The 23,354-nt window shown below is 31.1% G+C and overlaps 1 protein-coding gene across 1 annotated transcript in view; it reads right to left on the bottom strand.

Annotated features, from left to right (window-relative positions):
• The window catches only part of LOC126889545 (BRCA2-interacting transcriptional repressor EMSY), a 45,846-nt gene extending 24,626 nt beyond the window's left edge, over positions 1-21,220 (bottom strand). Inside the window, exons 1-3 of the mRNA XM_050657896.1 lie at positions 20,717-21,220; positions 7,488-7,662; positions 2,303-2,653 (exon numbers count right to left, since the gene is read on the bottom strand). Coding sequence (XP_050513853.1) covers positions 2,303-2,653; positions 7,488-7,662; positions 20,717-20,777 — 587 coding nt within the window. The 5' untranslated portion in view covers positions 20,778-21,220. The remainder of the gene's footprint in view (positions 1-2,302; positions 2,654-7,487; positions 7,663-20,716) is intronic.
• Between the last annotated feature and the right edge of the window lie 2,134 nt (positions 21,221-23,354).

The following is a 23,354-nucleotide window of genomic DNA, read 5'->3' on the forward strand; positions in this document are numbered from 1 at the left end:
TCGTGTCTCAATATGTGGCCTAGATATTCAAGTTTTTTTGTTTAATTATAGTTCTCACAATTATTTCTTTCTCTTTTCCAATTCTGTGGATTACCTCTATGTTGGTGACATGTTCGGACTGGACACTTAGATTACGAAAAATCTTATCGAACAAAAACTATTCTAAATGAATAAAATTAATTAAAGTGCCATGCACCTGGCCACAAATTGCATACTCGCCATGGCTGACAGGTACCTGACGAGGTGCCTGACAAGGTGCGTGCAAGGTGCGTGACAAGGTGCGTGACAAGATGCAAGGTGCCTGGCGAGGTGCGATGCTTCACTATATTTCTACACTTATACTATAAAGCATTTTTAAAGGGCCTAGCCGGGTAAGATGATGAAAACTGCCCCCAACTCGATTCGAATTCCATATAGGTCACCGTTTAACATATATAGTGAAACTCACTTTCTGAAATTTTTAGCCCCCTAGGTGGTCATGTGACCCACCTAGAGCCTAATTAGGGTTTTTATGTTTTTATTTTTTATCTCAGCCGCATCGAGAACTAGCGAAAAACTTTAAATAAAAAAGTTGTAAGCTTTAAAAAGTTCTGTCCAAAAAATTGTTTTTTTAATTTTTGGCGGGAAATTTAAATTTTAGAACGATTTTAAAATTTTAAATGAGTATAAAAATATAACTAAGACATTCGTTTTCACGAAAAAAATATATAACGTGTATTTTTGCATAATGTTTCACCCTGAATTTTTTCAAATTTATAAAATTAATGAAACGCACCCTTAAAAATAAAAAACCGCATTTTTTCGGTGTTTTTCGTTTTTTGATACAATTTTATACATGTTTTTCAAAAAAGGTAACACCGTCACTAGAATAGGTAAAAAACTGAAAAATAATTGGGGTTTGCTTAATAAAAATTTTTTGTAACGCCATCCATTTTCAAGATACAGGGCGTTGAAGAAAACAAAATTTTACACATTTCTTACGATTTTGCCGAAACTACTGGCAATATTGTAATAAAACTTGGCGGATTTTAAGAGGTAGTTATTGTGCATGTTTTGACATACAATTAAGGATTTGATATTCATCATTGGCGCGCATAGGGTTAATGGTCTGAATTTTAAAAGAAAAAGAGATAGCACGCCACAGACATATTTTAAATTAACAATAATTTTTGAATTCCTCGTTCAATTTGCAATAAAAAAACTATCTTCTCATTTTTTCATACGACGCGCCGTTTTACTGCAGAAAATAAAATATCTTAACCCTTCCAAAGTATTCGAATTAGTTTTTATAATGAATGTATGAGTTTATGTAGATGTAGAAACTACTAGAAGTTCGAATACTTTGTAAGGGTTAAGATGTTTTATTTTTTGAATAAAAATGGCGCGCCGCATGAAAAAATAGGAAGATAGATTTTTTGTCACAATTTGTCACAACGAGGAATTCAAAAACGATTGTTAATTTGAAATACGTCAGTGGCGTACTATCTTCATTCTTTAAAAAGTTCAGACCATTACCCGTATGCGCGCCAATGATAAATATAAAATTCTTACTTGTATGTCAAAAAATGCACAACAAGTACCTCTTAAAACTCGCCAAATTTTATTACAATGTTGCCAGTAGTTTCGGCAAAATCGTAAAAAATGTGTAAAATTTTGTTTTCTTCTTTTGTATCTTGAAAATGGATGGCATTACAAAACATTTTTATTAAGCAAACCCCAATTATTTTTCAGTTTTTTACCTGTTCTAGTGAAGGTGTTACCTTTTTTGAAAAATATGTATAAAATTGTATCAAAAAACGAAAAAAAAAACCGAAAAAATGCGGTTTTTTATTTTTAAAGGTGCGTTTAACCAATTTTAAAAATTTGAAAAAATTCAGGGTGAAATATTATGCAAAAATACACGTTATATATTTTTTTTGTGAAAACGAATGTCTTAGTTATTTTTTTATACTCATTTACAATTTTAAAATTGTTCTAAAATTTAAATGTCCCGCCAAAAATTAAAAAAAATTCGGATAGAACTTTTTAAAGCTTACAACTGTTTTATATAAAGTTTTTCGCTAGTTCTCGATGCGGCTGAGATAAAAAAATAAAAACATAAAAACCCTAATTAGGCTCTAGGTGGGTCACATGACCACCTAGGGGGCTAAAAATTTCAGAAAGTTAGTTTCACTATATATGCTAAACGGTGACCTATATGGAATTCGAATCGAGTTTAGGTCAGTTTTCATCATCTTACCTTTTGTTATCTTTGAAAACTTTAACTTGTAACTCACGTTACATGTTACTCATGTAAACTCACCTGTACACTTGCTGTATCCTACATAATTTAGGACCCAACACATTCTGATTGATATTTGCATTTTCCGGAACCATTAACTTTCGTTTCTTACTTACGTTCTCTTCTTGTTTCATAAATGGTACAATTTTGCTAGTCTCTGGAGTTGCAAGCGCCGTCACAGGAGAAACAACTGGTCGTTTTCGTTCCGTGCTAGCTGGTGGGGGAAGTAATTTGTTACATTGACTAGCGCTCTCTGAGGCATCATTGGCGACTAATGAATACAGAGTTTGGGGAGCCTCTCTGGTCAAAAGAGGTACAAGCCTTTGACCTTCCTTTGCCCAATCTTCACGAGATGCTGTATGACCTGTAATACTAAAAAAATATTGTATTATTATAAAAAATTTTATATTATTGAAAAAAAAATTTCGATTTTTTTCTTCGTTTTTTGATTTTAACTTCCAAAGTATTCACTTCTGCGAAAAGTTACACTGACATAAAAGTTGCGTAATTAAATTTCCTACAATATAGGATTGGTTAATAATTTTAAAAAGTGGCATCCTTGTTGCAAAACAGCAATAATTGCGAAAAAAACATAAAAAATAAGTATTCGCATTTTACGTTTTTCAACTATTTATGCTACACTTACGACCTTCATATTTTAACCAGAAAACCTTTATGAATAAAACAATACTGTAAATTTCATTATGATCGATTCAATACATTTTGCAAAATAAATTTTGCAATCCAGTTTTTGCAAAAAAATTAATTTTTTCAAAATGTTGCAGTACTGACAATAAAGCAGATAGAAGTTTATTTTTTTTACATATGGGTGATTCGCCAAAATAGACGGCAATTCCGAGGTAGAGAAATTTAATTTAAAACATGGTTTAGAAATAGTTAATTTTTAAATATTTTTTATAAAATGAGCTATTCAACTTACCCATGATACCAGCAGAGATCATTTTTAAATATTTTCCGAAAAACGGAAATTTTGTGACTTCGGAGTTGACAAGTGTCCACGGTGTTGACGTTAATTCTCTGTTAATTGAAATTTATGATCGTAACAAATAAATTAAAACTGGTATGTAATAAAACTATACAAAACACTTCCATTTTGATATAAAGTACTACAAAAAAACATGAAAAATAGGTAAAATATCAATTGCATCTGAGTTGATTTAGACCGGCCTTCGTGTTGACAAAACTTTCCAATATGTAGCCGTGTCTTTTCCGTTAAACTTCAAAAATCTAATCTTATTCTGAGCACAATCTTGGCATTTCCTTTCTGCACATTCTTCTGTCTTTTCTCCATGTCAACATAATTATTTTTTATCCGCTTCCACACATGAGCTCCATGTTTTTACATAATGTGCCTACATAGACAGCAGATTTCTCTTTTATCAACATTAGAGAAGACTACCCAAAATGGTATACATATTCTTACAGAAATAAGCATAGCTGCATAAAAAATTACTTTCTTTCATAAAATCTTTATTTAACGATTTTGGGGGCTTTCGCCTTCATTTTTTCGTCGTACTCCAGTGTATACGAGCCATTTTCTATAAAAAGAAGATAATTACCAAACCGACCGAAACATCCTGACAGCTTACCCAGTAACCCTTTTCCTATATCAGACTAAATTTAAATTGTATTTTTTTAGTAGAATGACCATTCACACACTTTAAACAACTCCGAGGCACGTTCGTCAACTCCGAGGCATGAGTGGGCTTCGGAGTTGATTGCTTCGGTGTTGATGATTTCATATATTTTTAATTCTACTTTCTACAAAATATTAAAAATAATTCTGATTTATTCATCGTGTGTCAAAAAAACTTTATAGCGCATACTTAGAAGAAAAACATATTAAAAATTAGCAAAATTAAGCTTTTACGAAGGCTTCGGTGTTGACTGTATAAAAACATACGCTTAGCTTAAGACAAGTTGAAAAATTTTCTATCGCTTAACGACATTATGTTCGTCCACTTTCTTCTACAATTTGGGTTAGACTGAAGCGTTCCTCTCTTGTCAAGCTGCCTGCCATACAGTATAGTGCAGTTTGGCCTAAATTTTCATATATTTTCATGAGGCCTCGGTGTTGATGCACAAAGTTGGTTACAGTTTTTAGTAGTAGATTTTTATGGTTTAATTTTAAAAATGAGAATTATTAATTTGACAGTTTTAAATTACATTGGGTTTTTAATTAATTATTGATAAAATAATCTGCACTTTTGTAACTTTTCAGTGTGTAATACTATAAAACAGATCAAAAACCAAGGTGGGTTACAGCCTCGCAGTTGATATTTTGACATTAAAATTGCATACAATGCTTGTAAAAATACTTTTTTTTTAATTAATGTTAAGTGGCGTACATTCATCTATTATATAACTTAACTTTGGCAACACAATTTGAAACACAGTATGTAAAGGACTTAAGAAAAAAGCGAGTTACACAATATGCCGCTTATTTTGGCGAACCACCCATATAGAAGAAAGGTACAGTCCGCGGTGTGCAAGTACTTGGAAGGGATACGCGAAACGATCGTGCGCGAATAGCGGAGAAATATTGCAACTTTCTTAAATAATTCATATTGTTAATTGAAATTGTCAAATTGACGTACATTTCATACCTATTGTCATTTAAGAAGAAAAATTATATATTGCTCCACAATATTAATATGATATGCAATTATTATATAAAGGTAAATTTAATTAATGTTATTTTGCTTGCAGTACTGCATTTTAATAAGTAATTTTATTTACTACATACAATTTTTTGTATGTTATTTTCTTCTTATTATTTTTTTTGGAATATGGCCTTGACAATTATCCAGTAACCAGGAACATATGATTGGCCAATATAATCAAAAGTGCGAAAAAAAGTACAGAGCGTAGAAATAGGTGTCGCTTTTCCGAACTTGCACGGTCCCAATACGTAAAAATAAATTCAACTTGCTGTCTGCTTTATTTTCAGTTCTGCAACATTTTGAAAAAATGAATTTTTTGCGAAAGCTGGATTGCAAAATTTATCTTGCAAAATCTATTGAACCGATCTTAATGAAATTCACAGTATTGTTTTATTATATGATATAGTTTTTCTGTTGAATAGGTTGAAAAACGTAAAATGCGAATACTTGTTTTTTATGATTTTTTCGCAATTATTGCTATTGTGCAACAAGGGTGACAATTTTTAAAATTTTTAACTAATCCTATATTGTAGGAAATTTAATTACGCAACTTTTATGTTAGTGCAACTTTTCTCGAAAAAGGATACTTTTAAAGTTATAATCAAAAAATGAAGAAAAAAATCGAATTTTTCCTTCATTTTTCGACATTTTGATTATTTAAACAATGTTCCGGACCTTTTTCAGTGGGAGGATAAATCAAATATTATTATATGAGTTATTTTTAAGCAATTTCTGCTAACAAATATAAGTCACCTCTCAACGTCCAAATTAATGTACTAATATTTTTACAGATGCGCCCTGGTCTATAATAGGTACATACGTGTCTTGTTGCCATTTGCAGATCACCGCTCGGCAGATTGGTTATCTGCCGTACTTGCCATTCAAATAAATACGGGGAATGTATAATTGGTTGCCTATCGGCTAATATTCCATAGCTTCTTATTACAAGCAAATGGTCAATCTGGGGACGGCTTGCCGAAGTGGGCCTTATAAAAACTCACACAATCGCAATCGGGTGCATGGCTAGGATCATTAATTTGAAAAGTCTCTTACGCACAGCGCACAGGGATCACTTAACGTATCGGATCGATCGAATTCTTTTAAAAACAATGAATAAAATTTAGTCTGTATTATCTCACAGATATTTTTTTTATTTCACAGGAACGAATATCATCAACTCTGATTAACTTCAATATTTAAAAAAATCTATAATGTGTCCATAAATGTGTGGGTCGACACTGCCAACCCTGACAAGCCGCCACTGCTGAGAATGAATTAGTAGAAAAAGATAACATGGAGGAAAGCTGGCAAAACTCAAAGATAACATAATCAACTCAGCAACAGAAACACTTGGATAGAGGAAAGTAACGAATACATACTAACAAATCAAAAAAGAAAACCTCATGGTTTAGAGAGGAAGTGAAGATAACATGAGAAGAAAAGAAGAAAGCTTTTTTATAATACAGAACAAAACAAACACAGCAGGCACACAACCATTACAAACTAATCAGAAACGAAACGAAAACTTTAGTCAGACAAATAAAAAGGGAACACTGACAGAGTTTCTCAAAACAGATTCAACATGTGCAGACTACTTCCGCTATCTATTTGCTAAAGGCGAAGAAAATGAACCACCAAAGCCTGAAGTCGCGACAAACGAAGAAATAAACATTGAGAAGTGAGAGGTAAAGGAAGCATGAAGAAAATTAAAAAATAGAAAATCTCCAGGAGAGGACAGAATATCGAACGAACTCCTAACGTATGGAGGACAAGATCTGACTACTATTAAAACTAATACAAAAAATAATAGAACAAAACAGAATACCATCCTAATACCTCTCTTCAAAAAAGAAGACAAATTGGACCCGGAGAGTTACAAAGAAAATAATTTATTAAACATAACATTAAAATTAACCACTAAAATAATAACAAACAAAATGAAAGAAATTTAAACATTAGCAGAAGAACAATAATGTTCTAGGTCGGGAAGATCATACACTGATGCTATGTTTATAATAAGGCAAATTCAAAAGAAATCATATGAATACAACAAACCGGTATATTTATGTTTCGTGGACCTTAAGAAAGCATTTGACAGGGTCAAATTAAAAGGTGTTATCCATTTGTTACCTCTAGGGACGTTACCTCTAGGAACGATTGAAAACATCTACCAGAACAACATAATACAAGTAAAAGTAGAAGATAACTAACTGACCCAATTGAAGCTAGCAGTGAGATAAGACAGAGGTATTCCTTGAGTCCTTTATTGTTCAACTTGATTATGGATGAAATAATAAAAAAGTAGGAACAAAAAAAGATTACCAAATGGAAGAAAAACAGCTTAAAATAATCTGATACGCAGACCATGCAATACTAATCTCTCAAAGTGAAGATGACTTACAATGTATGCTGCACAGTTATAAAGATGAGTAAAAAAAACTATTTTACCAGGCACTTTTTGGTTGATCACCCAATGTTCACTAATGAAGAAGTCTTCTTAAAAAGACAAGCATATTACTTACTGATATGCAATTGTATTTAGTTTTTCATCACTAATGGCTCTCCTTACTTCAGCTTTATGTCTATCCAAAGAAATATTTAAAAGATAACCAGTGTCTTTTAATAATTTAAGTTTATCTGGATTAGGGTAGCCTTGTGCTCTTAAAGCAGAAACAAGCTGGGAGTATGCTTCAAGTTCTGAAAATATCAAGAAAGCAATAGTAAGCTAGTATTTTATATAAATGTAAAATAAAAGCATGCTTATTTTTATAGTAATATCAATCACACAACATAACATAGATTTAAGTCTAAATAAAATGTCAAACATAAACAACGAAAATTATGTTACAGTGCATCAAATTGGAGACAAGTGTTGTGACACTAAAACGACGGTTGAAAGGCAAAAGTTACCAAACGCAAATTTGGGCGATATACAGTGAGCACGTAATGGTTGGAATAAATTCATTTTCTCGAGAACGGACAATTTTGGAAAAAAATCTTGAAACAGGTCAATTTTTATTTTTAAATTACGACTTTTTGGCATATATATCATACTAGTGACGTCATCTATCTGGGCGTGATGACGTCATCGATGATTTTTTTAAATGAGAATAGGGGTCGTGTGATAGCTCATTTGAAAGGTAATTCAATTCTCTACTCAGTAGTATAAACATCAACATAATTATTTATACAGGGTGTCCAAAAAAATTTTTTTCTGAATTAAATTTATTGACATAAAAAGAAGAATGTATGTAATTTATTTAATTCAAAATACATTTTAATGCTCTCAGAAAACAGAAAACAATATTTATTTGAAAAATAATCATCGCTTTTCGCTTAAAAATAATGTTCAAACTGTCGAGAGGCAGGTGAGTGGCTGCATTAATATTGAATTTAAGTGGGGGATTTACCTTATCAAGAGCAAGACCTGCGGGGATTCGGTAAAGGCGGAGGTAGATATTTTGCTACTGATAGGCGGAGCGTAAATACTATAAATTACGTTTCATACAATAAAATAATCTCCCTTATCTCTAAGTATAATAAATACGAGGGGATTTGAAATCTTTGAAATAAGTTTAAAGACTTATTTTACACAGTCTGCAATAATAAGGAAATAAGGATTACCTTGTCATGTACTTTCCAATCGGCGGAGCCACTTTATAGAAGCAAAATATTGGATTGCAAAGAGTTCGTAGTCCCGCATTTTTAAAGCTTATTTTTGATTTTAGGCTCACGAAAAAATTATGTAATGTAGGTAAAAGTCCAATCTGTGTTCCTGTGGAGAGAGTTATCAAAAATTTTACTTAGGTTTCCTTAAAAAAAATTGAGAAAAATGGGTAAAAAACCGGCATTTTACCAATTTTTTTAGAAAAAACTAAATAAAATTTTTAAAAAATCTCTCCATAGGAACACAAATTGGGCTTTTACCTACATTACATATTTTTTTCGTCATCCCAAAGTTAAAAATAAGTTTTAAAAGTGCGGGACTACGAAAGCGTTTCAAATACTGATATTTACAAGGTAAATTCCCCTCTTAAATGATTTTATATTGAGATATTGTTTCGGATTATTGCCTTTTATAAAAAATCTTACAGGAAAAATATACACAGTAATCTATCTATGACAAAATTTAAAATCTCTGTCATCTTAACAGTCAGAGATAAAAGTTGAATTATTTTGAAAATTACAGGACGTACCAATATGTAATGGCAAGACAAAGTTATTTTTTTTAATTATTAGGTACTATCAATAAGACAGAATTTAGAAAATCACACTCTTTTAAAGTTTTGTGTTTTTATGTCCTAAAAATTCAAAATTAGAAAAAACGACTTACATGTCCCTTTTGACCATCTTGGGTATAAAAATAAAAAATCATTCAGTAAAAATAACACTTTATTTAATATTATCTTTATCTCTAATTGCCATTCACCTGTTAACCCTGCTGTCAACAATTTCAGGCAAAACATACTCCAAATAAAATATTTTTATTTTTTCTTCCATTTTTTGGGTCCAAAATACCTGGTTTCTTGGATTCTTTTCTATTTTTATTCCTTTTGGAGTCCAAACGCAAAGGTAGCAAAAATCCATTTTTGTAACATGCAATTGACCTTGAATTTGATAATACCAATTGTGGTTTTCATTAATTGATCTTATATGCGAACTGATACGAGTAGATCTTATATGCGATCAAGGAGCCGAGTCAAGAACATCTAAACGAGTACCTACTTTAATTATCACTTCATGGACGTGTAACGTAGGTAATTGATTTATTTATAATTTCATACTGTTGATTTATAATTTCATACTAAAAATTGAAATAAAATACATTATAAAGGGTGTTTGGTAAAGAATGGGCCATAGCTTAACCTCAGGTTTCTGAGGTTAAAATAGGCTGATTTAAGCTAACTTACCTTAGTACAAAGTTTATAATAACCGAGATACAGGGTGTCAAAGTTAAATTTTTTTTATTTATTATTGAATATTTCCTGACAGGTATGAGATAACAACATGAAATTTGGTATATGGGGGTTTGTTGGGTCGAGAAAACTAAATTCCGTACCAAAAATTATGCATTGCCCAGAGGGCGCCACATACGCCTTTCAGCACTCATTTATTACGTTAAATTTTTTTTATCCCTCACTCTGTATAATTTTGACATTAAAATTTTTATTCTTCTATTAGTTTTACTTAAAAAAGGTATACTTCTTTCATCTCCCTAAACTCAACGGTTTTCGAGATAAATGCATTTTAAATCTGCGATACACCATCATTTTTAGCATATTATTGTAGTTAGGTACACCCGAAAAATAACTTAAAACTATAAAAATTGTGCCAGTTCTCAAATTAATGTGATTGCATCGCAAATTCCATTTAAGAAATTTGCGATACATTTTTGGAAATTTTTATGGTTTTAAGTTATTTTTCGGGGGTAACTACAATGATATTATGCTAAAAATGATGGTGTATCGCAGATTTAAAATGCGTTTATCTCGAAAACGGTTGAGTTTAGGGAGATAAAAGAAGTATACCTTTTTTAAGTAAAACTAATAGGTGAATAAAAATTTTAATGTCAAAATTATACAGAGTGAGGGTTAAAAAAATTGAACGTAATAAATGAGTGTTGAAAAGCTTATGTGGCGCCCTCTGGGCAACACATAATTTTTGGTAGGGAATTTAGTTTTCTCGTCCCAAAAAACCCCCACATACCAAATTTCGTGTTGATATCTCATGCCTGTCAGGAAATATTCAATAATAAATAAAAAAAAACGTTTAACTTTGACACCCTGTATCTCGGTTATTATAAACTTTGTACTAAGGTAGGTTAGCTTAAATCGGCCTATTTTAACCTCAGGAACCTGAGGTTAAGCTATGGCCCATTCTTTACCAAACACCCTGTATACAATGTTTACACATTAGGTACTATTAGTTGTCAAGTTGATAGAACACAAACACATCTGATTTTGAAAAACAAAGTTAGAAGGTACGTAAACGTAACCGAAATAACTGAATAAATAAAGAAAATATTTGTGATATAACTTATTGAACAGAATGTCTGTGAATTCTAAATGTAGGTTGTTTAAAAGAAAGGTCGTTATAAGTCAAAAGCTGACTAAAAGGTTAAGTATCCTAAATCTTACATGTCACAAGACCGAAAAATGCTTATTTTCTGTAATCAAAAATGTCCTGAAAGCCCTTTACAAAAAAAATATAACTTGAAAGTTAAGAAAAAAACAATCTTACCGTCACTTCTTTTCGGAGTTGCAAAGGCCCAGAATCCTTTTGTTGAGTCAGGCCTCTTATTTTTCTGAGATAATTTCTCAGCAAGTGATTTCGGCACTGCACCTTCTGAACAGAAATATCAAAATTTTTATATGGATCCTTTTGCAATATAGCATCATAGCAGCTGCTATCTCCATCGGCAACCATTTTATTAAAAATTAATCCATACATTTCAATACTCTTAATAAATCCTTCAGCAATAATGTTAGCTTCCATAGCACTTGAGGAACCGTTCCAATTTTTGTAACAATTATTTGTGGTGTATCAGTGGAATATTTTTTGCAGATGATGCAAAATTTATTTCTCACTGTTAAAAATAGTACTTTTTTTGTTTTGAAACCCACAATTGCAGCAGCCCCACTAAATGAATTATAGTTCATTCTGTATGACCTTTTAGCCCAAACACCATCACAAACGACTGTAACTAAAGGGATACCGTCTTTACTTAGTTCGCCGCATTCTATTGCTAATCTTTTTTCTTCGTTGGCAGCTTTTGCCATTTCTTCTAGGGCCGCTTCTTCCCAAAGGTCCGATAAGTTATCCTGTATCTTGTTATATGTTTTAGAGGATAATGTTGGTATATTTAAAGAAGAATTGAATTCATTTAAATGTGCATATCCTGACCCAACGTTAGTAATGCCAAAGACAGCACTTTTATTGATTTCTTCGAAATCTTCCACTGTTGTCACAGTCTCAGTAGAAAGACACATATTACATTTAAATGTTATTTTAGATGCTAATCCAAATCTTGTTTCTTTTGTTACCTTTAAATTTTGAAGAGAACATCCAAAGTGAGGCGCATGGTTTGATATTAAAATCAGGGAATCTAAAAAATATTGAATATCAACTATTCTGCGTCCTTCGAGGTTTATTTTTGAGTCAGAGTCTACTTTTTCATTTTTCTTCACATTTTTAGAAACTGTAAGTTGACCAAGTTCGGAATTAAAAGTATCACTAGCGTCCATATTTTCACTAACATTAGAAACTACTACTTGTTTGAGTTGTTTGTTTACATAATTTGAAATGTCACAAAGGTCTGTTCCATTATTTGAATTGTCACAAAGGTCTGTTCCACTATTTGAATTCTCAAAAAGGTTTGCTCCGCTATTTGAATTTTCTTCATGTCGGAGTTGAGAATTATCAAAATCAACTTTATTTTCACTCAGAGATTGTACACCACGTAAAACTGCTTCTACCATATAATTGTCTACTGAACTATTATAAATATTGTCTACATTATCTACATCAATAAAATTATTGCTTTCTTCGGTATAATTCTCAATAGCAGGAGTAGAACTTGCCATATTATTATGTTGCAAATTCAAATCGTCCTCAACTTCTAGAAGTTGTAATTGTCCAGATGTTGAAGCTCTATCCTGAAATAACCTTATTTTGTATCAATAATTTCTCCATTTTACTTTGATAGAATTCATTTTCATAGACAATAAGATTTTTACAATCGCATAAATTTTATATAGGGCGTTTCATTGTGTCCATTTTGTTTTATATGGTACTTTGTAAAGACCTGACTAACTCTGCAAAGCTAAACCTGGGTATAATTTCTATTTTTAAAACTACAAGAAAAAATTAAATGAATGTATTGTACCTACCAATTACTTTTTGTCTAATAAAAAAACTTTGGGTTTCCTTTAAATTTTGCAACAAATAAGCAATTCAACTGTGATTATTAATAATTACCTATATTAATTAAAATAGTCCCTTCGAAAACCAATAAAATCTGAAATATCTCACTAGATATCCATTGTCACCACTGTTCTATGCAGTGTGACCTGAATGTGTGGAATAACTTCATTATTTCATAAACTGAAAATATTTTCAAAAAACCTGAAACAGGTTGATTTCAATTCTTAAAATTACGTTTTCTGGCACAGTTGCGAAGAAGATTACTTTACCTCGTTTGAAGGGTATTTCAATTATCTACTAAATTGTTATAGGTATATAATGTTTCCCGAAAATATTTATAGTTTAGAAAATAATGAATTTATTTCACACTTTTGGGACACACTGTATACATATAGTTACGTTGCTAATAGCTCTAAAGTTAGTCAACTCTTTATGAAACAACCTGAGTAATATATGAATTTATTCGCTACTTTCTTTTTTCTCACTTACTTTCAATGTCTTCTGACGCTTGCGATTTAGGGATCGCGTTGATACTCTTTTAGACGACATCCACAATCGTTTTTGGGCACTTTTTCGAAGAGGCATCGTAAAAATATCAAAATAACACTCGAAAACTCAAAAATACAAAGATAAGTCCGAAAAATACACGACACTACTGCTCAAATATAGGAAAGATAATGATATAATTACCTTCGGTACCTACCTGCTGATTGTTTATATTATTAATACTTAATCCCTTGCAGATGTTTTTATGAGGCTTGTTCCAACTAGCGGTCAAACCAGTCAGAAACTATCAGCGAATAGTCGACCTTATGACTGCATTATGTTCTCGCACTGGCCAACTGTTTGCTGACTATTTCTGACTAGTTTGACTGTTGGTTGGAACAGACCTATTGTAATACCAAAAATACCACTGTCAGACACTAAACCTAATAGATGCAAATATTTTATTCTACAGGGAAAAATAATAGTTACTTACAAAATTCAAAGTGTGATTCCTCATTTGAAGCTATTTTTATTGCCAATTTAATGCAATAAAAAATAATCTTGAAATCAACACCAGAAAAACAACAATTTTAGTTTTTAGTTAATTTGATTTATTAAAATGTGATTCCTAATAATTATTTTATTTTTTGCATTGAATTACTAATTCTTTTTTATATATTAGAATATTTGCTAATATTTTAACTTGAAAACTAGTGTCAGATTTTAATAACTAAATAAGATACAAATATACGTAGCGATACAAATATTTTATATAAAGAGAACACAAAAATTACTTATGAAGGTACCAACGATATATAGAAATAAAGGCAAAAATTAAAAAGTATTTTTCATCGTTCCCCGGTAAAATGCAAACATCTGTGAATGAGTTTATTATCTTTAAAAAATATTAGTTCCTTTACTTTCCAATCGGCGGAGCCACTTTATAGAAGCAAAATATTGGATTGCAAAGAGTTCGTAGTCCCCCATTTTTAAAGCTTATTTTTGATTTTAGGCTCACGAAAAAAATTATGTAATGTAGGTAAAAGTCCAATCTGTGTTCCTGTGGAGAGAGTTTTTAAAAATTTTATTTATGTTTCCTTAAAAAAAATTGAGAAAAATGGGTAAAAAACCGATATTTTACCAATTTTTTTAGAAAAAACTAAATAAAATTTTTAAAAAATCTCGCCATAGGAACACAGATTGGGCTTTTACCTACATTACATATTTTTTTCGTCATCCTAAAGTTAAAAATAAGTTTTAAAAGTGGGGGACTACGGAAGCGTTTCAAATACTGATATTTACAAGGTAAATCCCCCTCTTAAGCAAAAAACAATATTTATTTGTTAAATAAACATTTTTGTTTCTGTTTTCTGAGAGCAGTAAAATCTATTTTGAATTAAATAAATTACATACATTCTTCTTTTTATGTCAATAAATTTAATTAAAAAAAACTTTTTTTGGACACCCTGTATAAATAATCATGTAAATGTTTACACTACTGAATAGAGAATGGAATTATCTTTCAAATGAGCTATCACACGACCACTATTCTCATTTAAAAAAATCATCGATGACATCATCACGCCCAGATGGGTGACGTAACTAATATGATATATATGCCAAAAAGTCCTAATTTAAAAATAAAAATTGACCTGTTTCGGGATTTTTTTCCAAAATCGTCCGTTCTCGAGAAAATGAATTTATTCCAACCTTTATGTGCTCACTGTATATCACTGCAATCAGAAAATTTTTCTGCGTCGATTGGTTGTATCCTCATGTGGCTAAGATGAATTTTTTGTCGCTTGGTAATTTAAAATAATTGACATTTTTAACAATTTTCGGCGACCAAGCAACTAGAATTTTGTAAATTTAAGAACAACTTTCATTTGGTACCTATCCCATTTTAATCCTTTACAGTTAGTTAATTTTTGTTAGATTGTATTTTAAATGTTTGAGCGCTTAGTGATTTTTTACAAACAATATCTAGAGTTTTTAAAATGCTTAAGAAATTTTTCCCTATCCAAAAATATTTTTGAAGTTATACTTCTTTAGGCGCGATTGAGAGTAAAATTTCATAATTATGCGCGCATGCGCACACAGACAGTATGGTATAAACGTTATACGGGATCTGATTGGGTGTTAAAATCATCTGTCAATAATTGTTCAATATGGAGATTTTGGATAAACAAATTAATGTTGTGTATATTAGTTTTTATTGTTGTGATGGCAGAGAAAAATGCAAGTTTATAATATTGTAGTGACTTTTTTAAAAAGTTTTTAAAAGCGACAGGTACGTAATAATTGTAGATGTTTCAGTATCCTAATAAAAAATTTCATATACTTCATCTAATTTACTAACCGTTGCACGTCATCCGCGTCATAGCCTTTGACGTCGCATGATACCAACACGAAATATTTAGGCGGTAGGTGTGTTCTTTCTTAGAATCACGTTGCCGGATACACTGGAATTACAGCCACTAGACATATTTTATTATATACGCGTAGAAATAATATTTGAAGATTTCTATTAATGTTAACCTAAAGAAATACACAATAATATGTTTCATTTAATTTATATAAATGGATTATAAAGCGTTTTTATGAAGCACATTTACTCGAATCACACTGTAACTGTAATCGAACGAAGGTGACATTTTAGAATAAATTGGTAACATTTATTTGACAGTTGCAGTGATGACACTTCATATTTGTTTATATTCTTTACTATAAGTATCTGTTTTATTATATTTACTGTTTTTATTATTTACTTTACTATAAAAACATTATCTACTATAAAAATATAAATTTCACCTAATTTTATCACGACTTGGAATAATCGAGGTATCTGACAACATTTTTAGTTGTTATTGTAGACTATGTAGACATATACAAAGAAACCTACCGGCTTCATGCCAAGAGTTCGGAGCCGTTTTTTAATTATTAACAATGCAGTGCAAAAACGCTCGCACTGAAAATCTTAAAAAATTATAACTTAATTCTTGTTCTCTATTTCTTAAGTTTTTACTTATTTACATTGAATATTAATTTGTTTTGTTGTATACCTAATCCACGTTTAGAACAATTATGTAATCTATTTGATTTAAAATGGATTCAGGAATTTTTTATACTTTGGCAATTATGTCAACTTAGATCTCTGGCGTAGATAATGACGTGCAACGGTAAGTAAATTAGACGGACTGTAGGTAGGACCTACCTATTTGGAAAATTTAAAAAGAACCTACTAAAATAGTACGTATGTAATGCTTTGATTTACATAATTTGATTACCATCAAAATTTCTATCAATATTCACCTAATATATTGTTTTCTTACTCTATGTTTTGTTGTATTCTAATATTTCTTTCAATTCCAAATAATTTCAATTCAAAAGCAAAATAATTTGGTTAAATTCAGAACCGTCAAAAGTTTAATCCGTTTAGTTAGTTAATCTTCGCACATGATGACACATCGTCTCCGTGGGTAAAAGTTTAAGGTGAATGAAGTTCAATACTAACTGCGCTGATAAGCGGGTTCGAACCCCAATGGGAACTTTTATTTTTTGTATACATTTTATGATTGTAAGTTTATTATATATTTTTTTTTCAGAAAATACGTATTTAGTTAAAATTTTGTCCTACATTGTCCAGAAATCATTTGTGGCATTTTTCAATGTGTTTGTTTGTGTGTGTTTTATTTTTTTATTATTTTAATTTTTGGCACTGTTTTAATAAAAAATTTTGAGAAGTAGTAAGTATAAAATTAGTTTATTATTTAAATAAAATATAAATAAACTGTTTAAAGTATATTAATTTCGTTGAAACACACGTACACACACATTCTTTTTTTATCATTTATTACTTTTTTTCGCACCTTAATTAAATACTATTTTTTGTTTAGTTAATTATATCTAGATGTAACTTTCTTAAACAAGATAAATAGTTCTTTCTTTCTACCTAAAATAGGTGGAATTTGTCGCTTGGTAATAATTTACCTGCCGTTTTTTAATGTTTTTGTTGCTTAGATTTATTTCTTTAAAAAAGAAATTTTAAAGGGAAGCTTATCATTATTGCACATAACCTGTTCCGCCGTTGAGAATGCCTCCAAATCATAGTTTGATTTGTAGTTAATAACGGAATATCGGTCAGTGTGCTCCTAATTGTGGAATATTTAATATACTAAACCTAGCTTTGGCAAGCGCAGGAGCATCTACCAAAGATTTACTTTTGGTAAGTAGTGTTGCAGTATGCCAAGAAATCAGTACATATATGAAATATTATTTTAAATAAGAAATTTATACATTTCACTGATCATGCATGTCGTATGGATAAAGACGAGATGATTCAAAGTAAGGCCTGTTATTAATATGATAATTACTGTAAATTATATTTTTTAGTTTTCTAGTTCAACCATTTTACCTGTTACAAAACATGAATGGTTATATTTCTTAAAATACAGTCAAAAATTGATCAGGTTTGGTCAATTTTACCAGTTCCGATAATAAAAATCAGTCACCTTCAGTATTTTTTTCCAGGTGAAGGTAAAAAAATATAGTCAGTTGATAACTTTTTCCTGGTTGCGATTTAGCAGAAAATATTACTAACTGACACTATTTCATAAACTATTAAAAAAATACATAGTCTACAAGGAGTAGTTTATAAAGTATCTAAACTGCGTTTAAAGTTCGTTGGAATTATGACAATAAAACCACTAAATCATATTTTATGATTTTTTTTTCAAAATTTCAAACTTTAAACTGCTCTAGTGTAAAGTTAGCCAAATGTTGCTTGGTAATTTTTGCCTTTCAGTCGTCGATATGTGTTTTAAAAAGTAGAATAGGGAAATTGCAGAATTTCTTTAAGCGCTTCTAGTTTATGGAAACAATGAGTGTTTTAACATTTCTTATAAACATGGCAGGGAAGAAGGTCGGACTTAACATAAACGTCAGAAGAACTAAGATAATGAAAATAAATATACCAAGAGAAATGGGAATATCACTGGGAGGCACGGACTTAGAAACGGTAGAGAAATTTTACTATGTACTTGGGTAGTATTTTGAACAACAAAGGAGGGACAGAGGAGGACGTAAAACGGGAAATAGGAATAGCTCAAAACACATTCAATATGCTAATGAAAATGTGCTCTTCACATCAGATGACAAGTAAAACAAAGAGAAGATTATTCAACAGCAATGTGAAGACTGTGCTACTATATGGAGCAGAAACTTTTAAAGTGTCAAAAAATGTATTGGACAGATGCAGATGTTCATAAATAAATGGCTCAGGAAGATTCTTAACATTTACTGGCCAAACCTCATATCAAACCAAGAGTTGTGGACAATAACTAACCAGGAACCTATATCTAAGACAATATGTAAAGGGAAATGGAGTTGGATGGGGCACACACTAAGGAGACCTGACACAGACATAGCGAGGCAAGCCCTAGAATACACACCACATGGAAAGAGAAGACTAGGTAGACCGGTAGAAACATGGAAAATAAGTATTGAGAAAGAAATTAATGCTATTGGGAAAACCTGGGCAGAAATAAAAATCAGTGCAAAGGATATGACAGAATGGAGGCAGGCAGTTGACGCCCTATGCTCCGCATGGAGTGAAGAGGAATAAGTAAGTAAGTAAGTAAACATGTGGACGGCGACCATGGATGTTGTGTGTTAGTATAATATTTATATCTGAAAGCCAAGGTCTACCAATTTTTTGTCACAACTCGTTATTTTAAAAATGCCATCTATAGATGTTGTGTCACATTCAACGAACTGTCAATACTGATGGAATAGGCATGAAGAAAATTAATGCAGCCAACATACAAGAGAGAGGTCCTAGAGAGACAGAGAATTTTTCAGGTAAAATTTGACAGGCCATGTAATTTCAGTTGCCTATGTCAACTTAAATCGGGAAAATAGACCTCATATTTTTTTAACTTTATTAACTTAACTTAATTTTTAAATACTGCCTATCAGCCCTGATATCAAGTTAAAAAAAATATGAGATCAATTTCCCCGATTTAAGTTGATATATTATATGGCCTGTCAAATTTTACCTGATTCTTTTCTGTCTCTCTCAGGACCTCTCTCTTGTATGTTGGTGTCAATCTTGCTTCACTATTTGAATGGGACGGGGCCATTCCATCCGTATTGACAGTTCATTGGTCACATTACATCAATGGAAATTACACTATCTACAGACCTTCTGTCCATCACGTGTTAAACATGTAGATATTGCATAAAGTGATTGAATAAGTTATAAATGTGACATCAAACTTATATAAAATTGATTAGTTAAAAAACAAGAAAAACCTGAATATAAGAAGGTAAATTTGTAGAAATAAATTACATATCAGGACCTAGGAGCATGTCAACATGGTGTTGTTTTGAATCAGTTTCTTTAAGCCACTTAATTTATTAGTTGGATTATACAAATTAATTACATATATTATTATCCATAAAATATGGTCATGTTGTCCTTTGAATAATTATACATCAGATTATTACATTCAAAGTGCTCTACTGCACAGTTGCTTGAAATGATATATTGTAGTTAGTTTACCTTCCAGGTCCAGATATATGAATCACAAAAACAACATAGCGAAACCACAAATGGACATAGGTATATGTGTGGAAAATGGAGACCAGACTATAGTTGTAACAAAAATCATAGTGTTTAAGAACTCAAGCCGTAATTGGATGAAATAAAGAAATGGGCAACATGAATCATAGATAGCAAATTAAACAGCATATGTGAAACCCTGGATATACTGCCATCCTCAAATAAAACGTGGTATGTGCAGCCAACTTAAAACCGAGAAATCGGCTGTCAAAGTTTTTTCTCAGGATTCTAATACGCACATACAGCATATTCCAATTGGTCTATTTTGGTACTAAATAAAATGATACAGCTTTCAGACATTGCAGAAGCATAAATAATGTCACAAGGAAACCACATATAGCAAAAACTCAATTTTCAATTTTCTTGCAGATACAGCGTTTTAATTGAGGACTGCAGTATAGATATAAACAATATTGAAAAATTTATAATGTAGCCAATCAAATATTGAATTCTCAACTACAAATGCCATAACCTTTATTGTTCTTGTGAGAACAATAGGTCAAGAAGTATGTTGAATGTCAATATAGAAAATACTTGAGGGTAGGGAAAAAGGAACAGATGTAAATAGTCCCTGATGTAGACTGTAATAAGAAGTAATAACTGATTCACTTCCTATTTCATCCTTCATTTATTTTTATGACATACATATATCTAGTGTGAAAGGTCTGTTAGACTTGAAAGTTGATTAAAATAGTAATTTATTAAAATTAAATTGTTTACCCAAGTTTCTTAAGTTTTGGACCGATTCTTCTTTAGTCATATCAAGTAGCAAAGGCCACATTATACTTGTTGATGTTTATTGCTATGAAATAACCATTTTCTTCCAAATTATAATCAAATCTTTTCCTAATTCTTGTTTGACAGCGTCTAATTTTTTAAGGTTAAGTTTTCTGTAAAATTCTTTATTGGTCCTGAAGAGAAATAACGAAGATAACAATCGCTGCACTTTTGATAAAATAAAAATTAATAAAAATATTTGAGTATCATAATAATTTTAATCAAATAGACACAAAACATTCAACAAATATTTTAAGTTTAACAACCTGAAGATTGACGGCGGCAACTAATTTTTTAAATTTGCAATTCATTATACCAACATAACAAAACAGGCACTCTCCGAGTTTTATTCTTGAAATCTCTTTCTTGTGTTGTTAACATTTACAAAATAACAAATTACTTTATAAAAAGGTTAAATTGAATGGATTAATAAACTACTGTTTTATTTCAAATTACTAGACGGAGTGATTACATATGTTTTAATTTGTCAATTTTGGTAGGATTGTAAAGTGACAGTTGTTTTGCTGCCTTGTACCATAAGCGCTAACAGCCAGGATGAGTTGAAAATTGTTTTGGTCTGCAAACTCTGATTATAAAACTGTCTTTTCCGTTGTTCTTCTTTACTCAGATTTTTGAGTACTCGAAACTGTCTTTTGCCTAGACGAAAAGGGAGTAGATACGTGACCGTTGCCCTTTCTACTTTCTTCTATATTCGTCGTCTCCGTGCGGGAGATTCAGGATGTAACCAGAAAGCAGTTTCTTTCGACGAAAAGTCTTGGATTTAAAATATTGTTTATTGTTTTATTTTAATTGTTTTATTTAACTTTGCATCTCGGTCTTTTCGTCGTCTTCCTAGTTTTCGCTGTGTCTAGGTACACGCTAACGTGTACGCAAATAAAAAAGTTAGGTACACGCTTAAACGACATCAAGTCAGTGACGTCATTATTTAGCGTGTACTATGGCTGGGTTTTTTGGTACACGCTAATTTGAGCCGCATGTATGCTGTGGTATTAAGTATCTGTATTTTGTCTAATCGCATTATGTTTACACTTTAACATTAATTTGTAAAGAGTTTCCTTATTTTTACTTGTTTAGTGTTTTTTTTGTTAATTAACTATGGAGTATGGACAATTATTTAGTTCTTTTAATGAGTTTAACAACATTCTAAAACAGTATAAATGAGATAAGAGACAAAAATTCGTGATTAAGGGAAGCAGAAGTAATAAGATAAAATATACGGGGTGATTGATTAGTGTGATAAAGCTCAGTAGATTCGCTATAGTAATAGATAACAATAAAAGTTAGTAACAAAATTTTAGCAAACTTTGAGCTTCATATTACAAAATTACTAAAATTAGTTAGAATGTTACAGGGCGTTCGATAATATAGTGGCAGACGAAACTTATGTTTTTTAAATGCAACACCCTATATTTTATTTTATGTTCGAAATCTTCTTAACTTCCATATCACAAAAATATAAAAGTTTATTATGTTATACAGGGTATTTACAAAGTTAAAACCAATTTTACATGAAAATCGTAACAAGTTCAACTCCCTGTATAAATAAAAATAAACACCACAGCAAAAATGAACACCAATATAAACTGGTATAATTAACTTACGTATAAAAATTATTTTAGCAGTATTTTGTATATATCATGTTAACGAATAGCTATTTATTTTGCTAACCTGAATATATACTTTTAGATACATATTGTTTTAGTACAATTAAGTTTGAAATATCTGAATAGTTTTGCTTTCCTTCCCCTTCACTTAATAAAAATATTTTCTATTAAACAAACAACAAACACAAACATATCAAAATAGCGTGTACCAAAATATAAAGTCACTGCGCGCACGCTAAATAATGACGTCACTCGCTTGATGAAGTTTAATTCGCGTGTACCTAATTTTTTATTTGCGTACACGTTAGCGTGTACCTAGACACAGCGCCTAGTTTTACCAGAGATGTCGCTGTTTTGCGTCTCAAAGGTGGAATTACTGCATCGCGGTGATTTCCCTTAAAAGGTAGGCTTGTTTGATTTTTGTTTCAGAGTTGGGACTGCATAGCTACACTGATAAAGCAAAGATGCAGAAATAGCTATCTGTAGATGGTGGTCCAACTCTGAATCAAATTAAAACAAAACTGCCTTTCCCCTTTGTTTTATTGTACTTTATCTTCCCTGGCCAAGTACCCAAGAGGTGGAGGCCATGAAACTAAAAGAAGAAGAACATTGACATGTAGACGTAGACAAAAAATACGTAGACAAAAAAAACGAAACGCGGAAGCAGCATGGAGACAGTTGATCGGTGATCTATCTATCTCTTTTAACCAAGCTATCCCGCGCATATGACAGACAAAGATGGCTTGACCACTCAATCTTATGTCGGCGTTAGACCTCGATGCACAAAGCGGTCTATTACTGGCATAATCTACGTTTTGTTATATCTATGTTATAATATCCCTTAGGAAGATGATATTATTGTCCTTTTCATGAGCATTTTTCAGTGCGTAACAAATGATAGGAAAAAGGGTAAGTCCCTGATAATACACATTTATGACATTTATTCTAACATGACA

Source organism: Diabrotica virgifera, chromosome 8 (assembly GCF_917563875.1).
Source record: "Diabrotica virgifera virgifera chromosome 8, PGI_DIABVI_V3a".
Classification (NCBI taxonomy): domain Eukaryota; kingdom Metazoa; phylum Arthropoda; class Insecta; order Coleoptera; family Chrysomelidae; genus Diabrotica; species Diabrotica virgifera.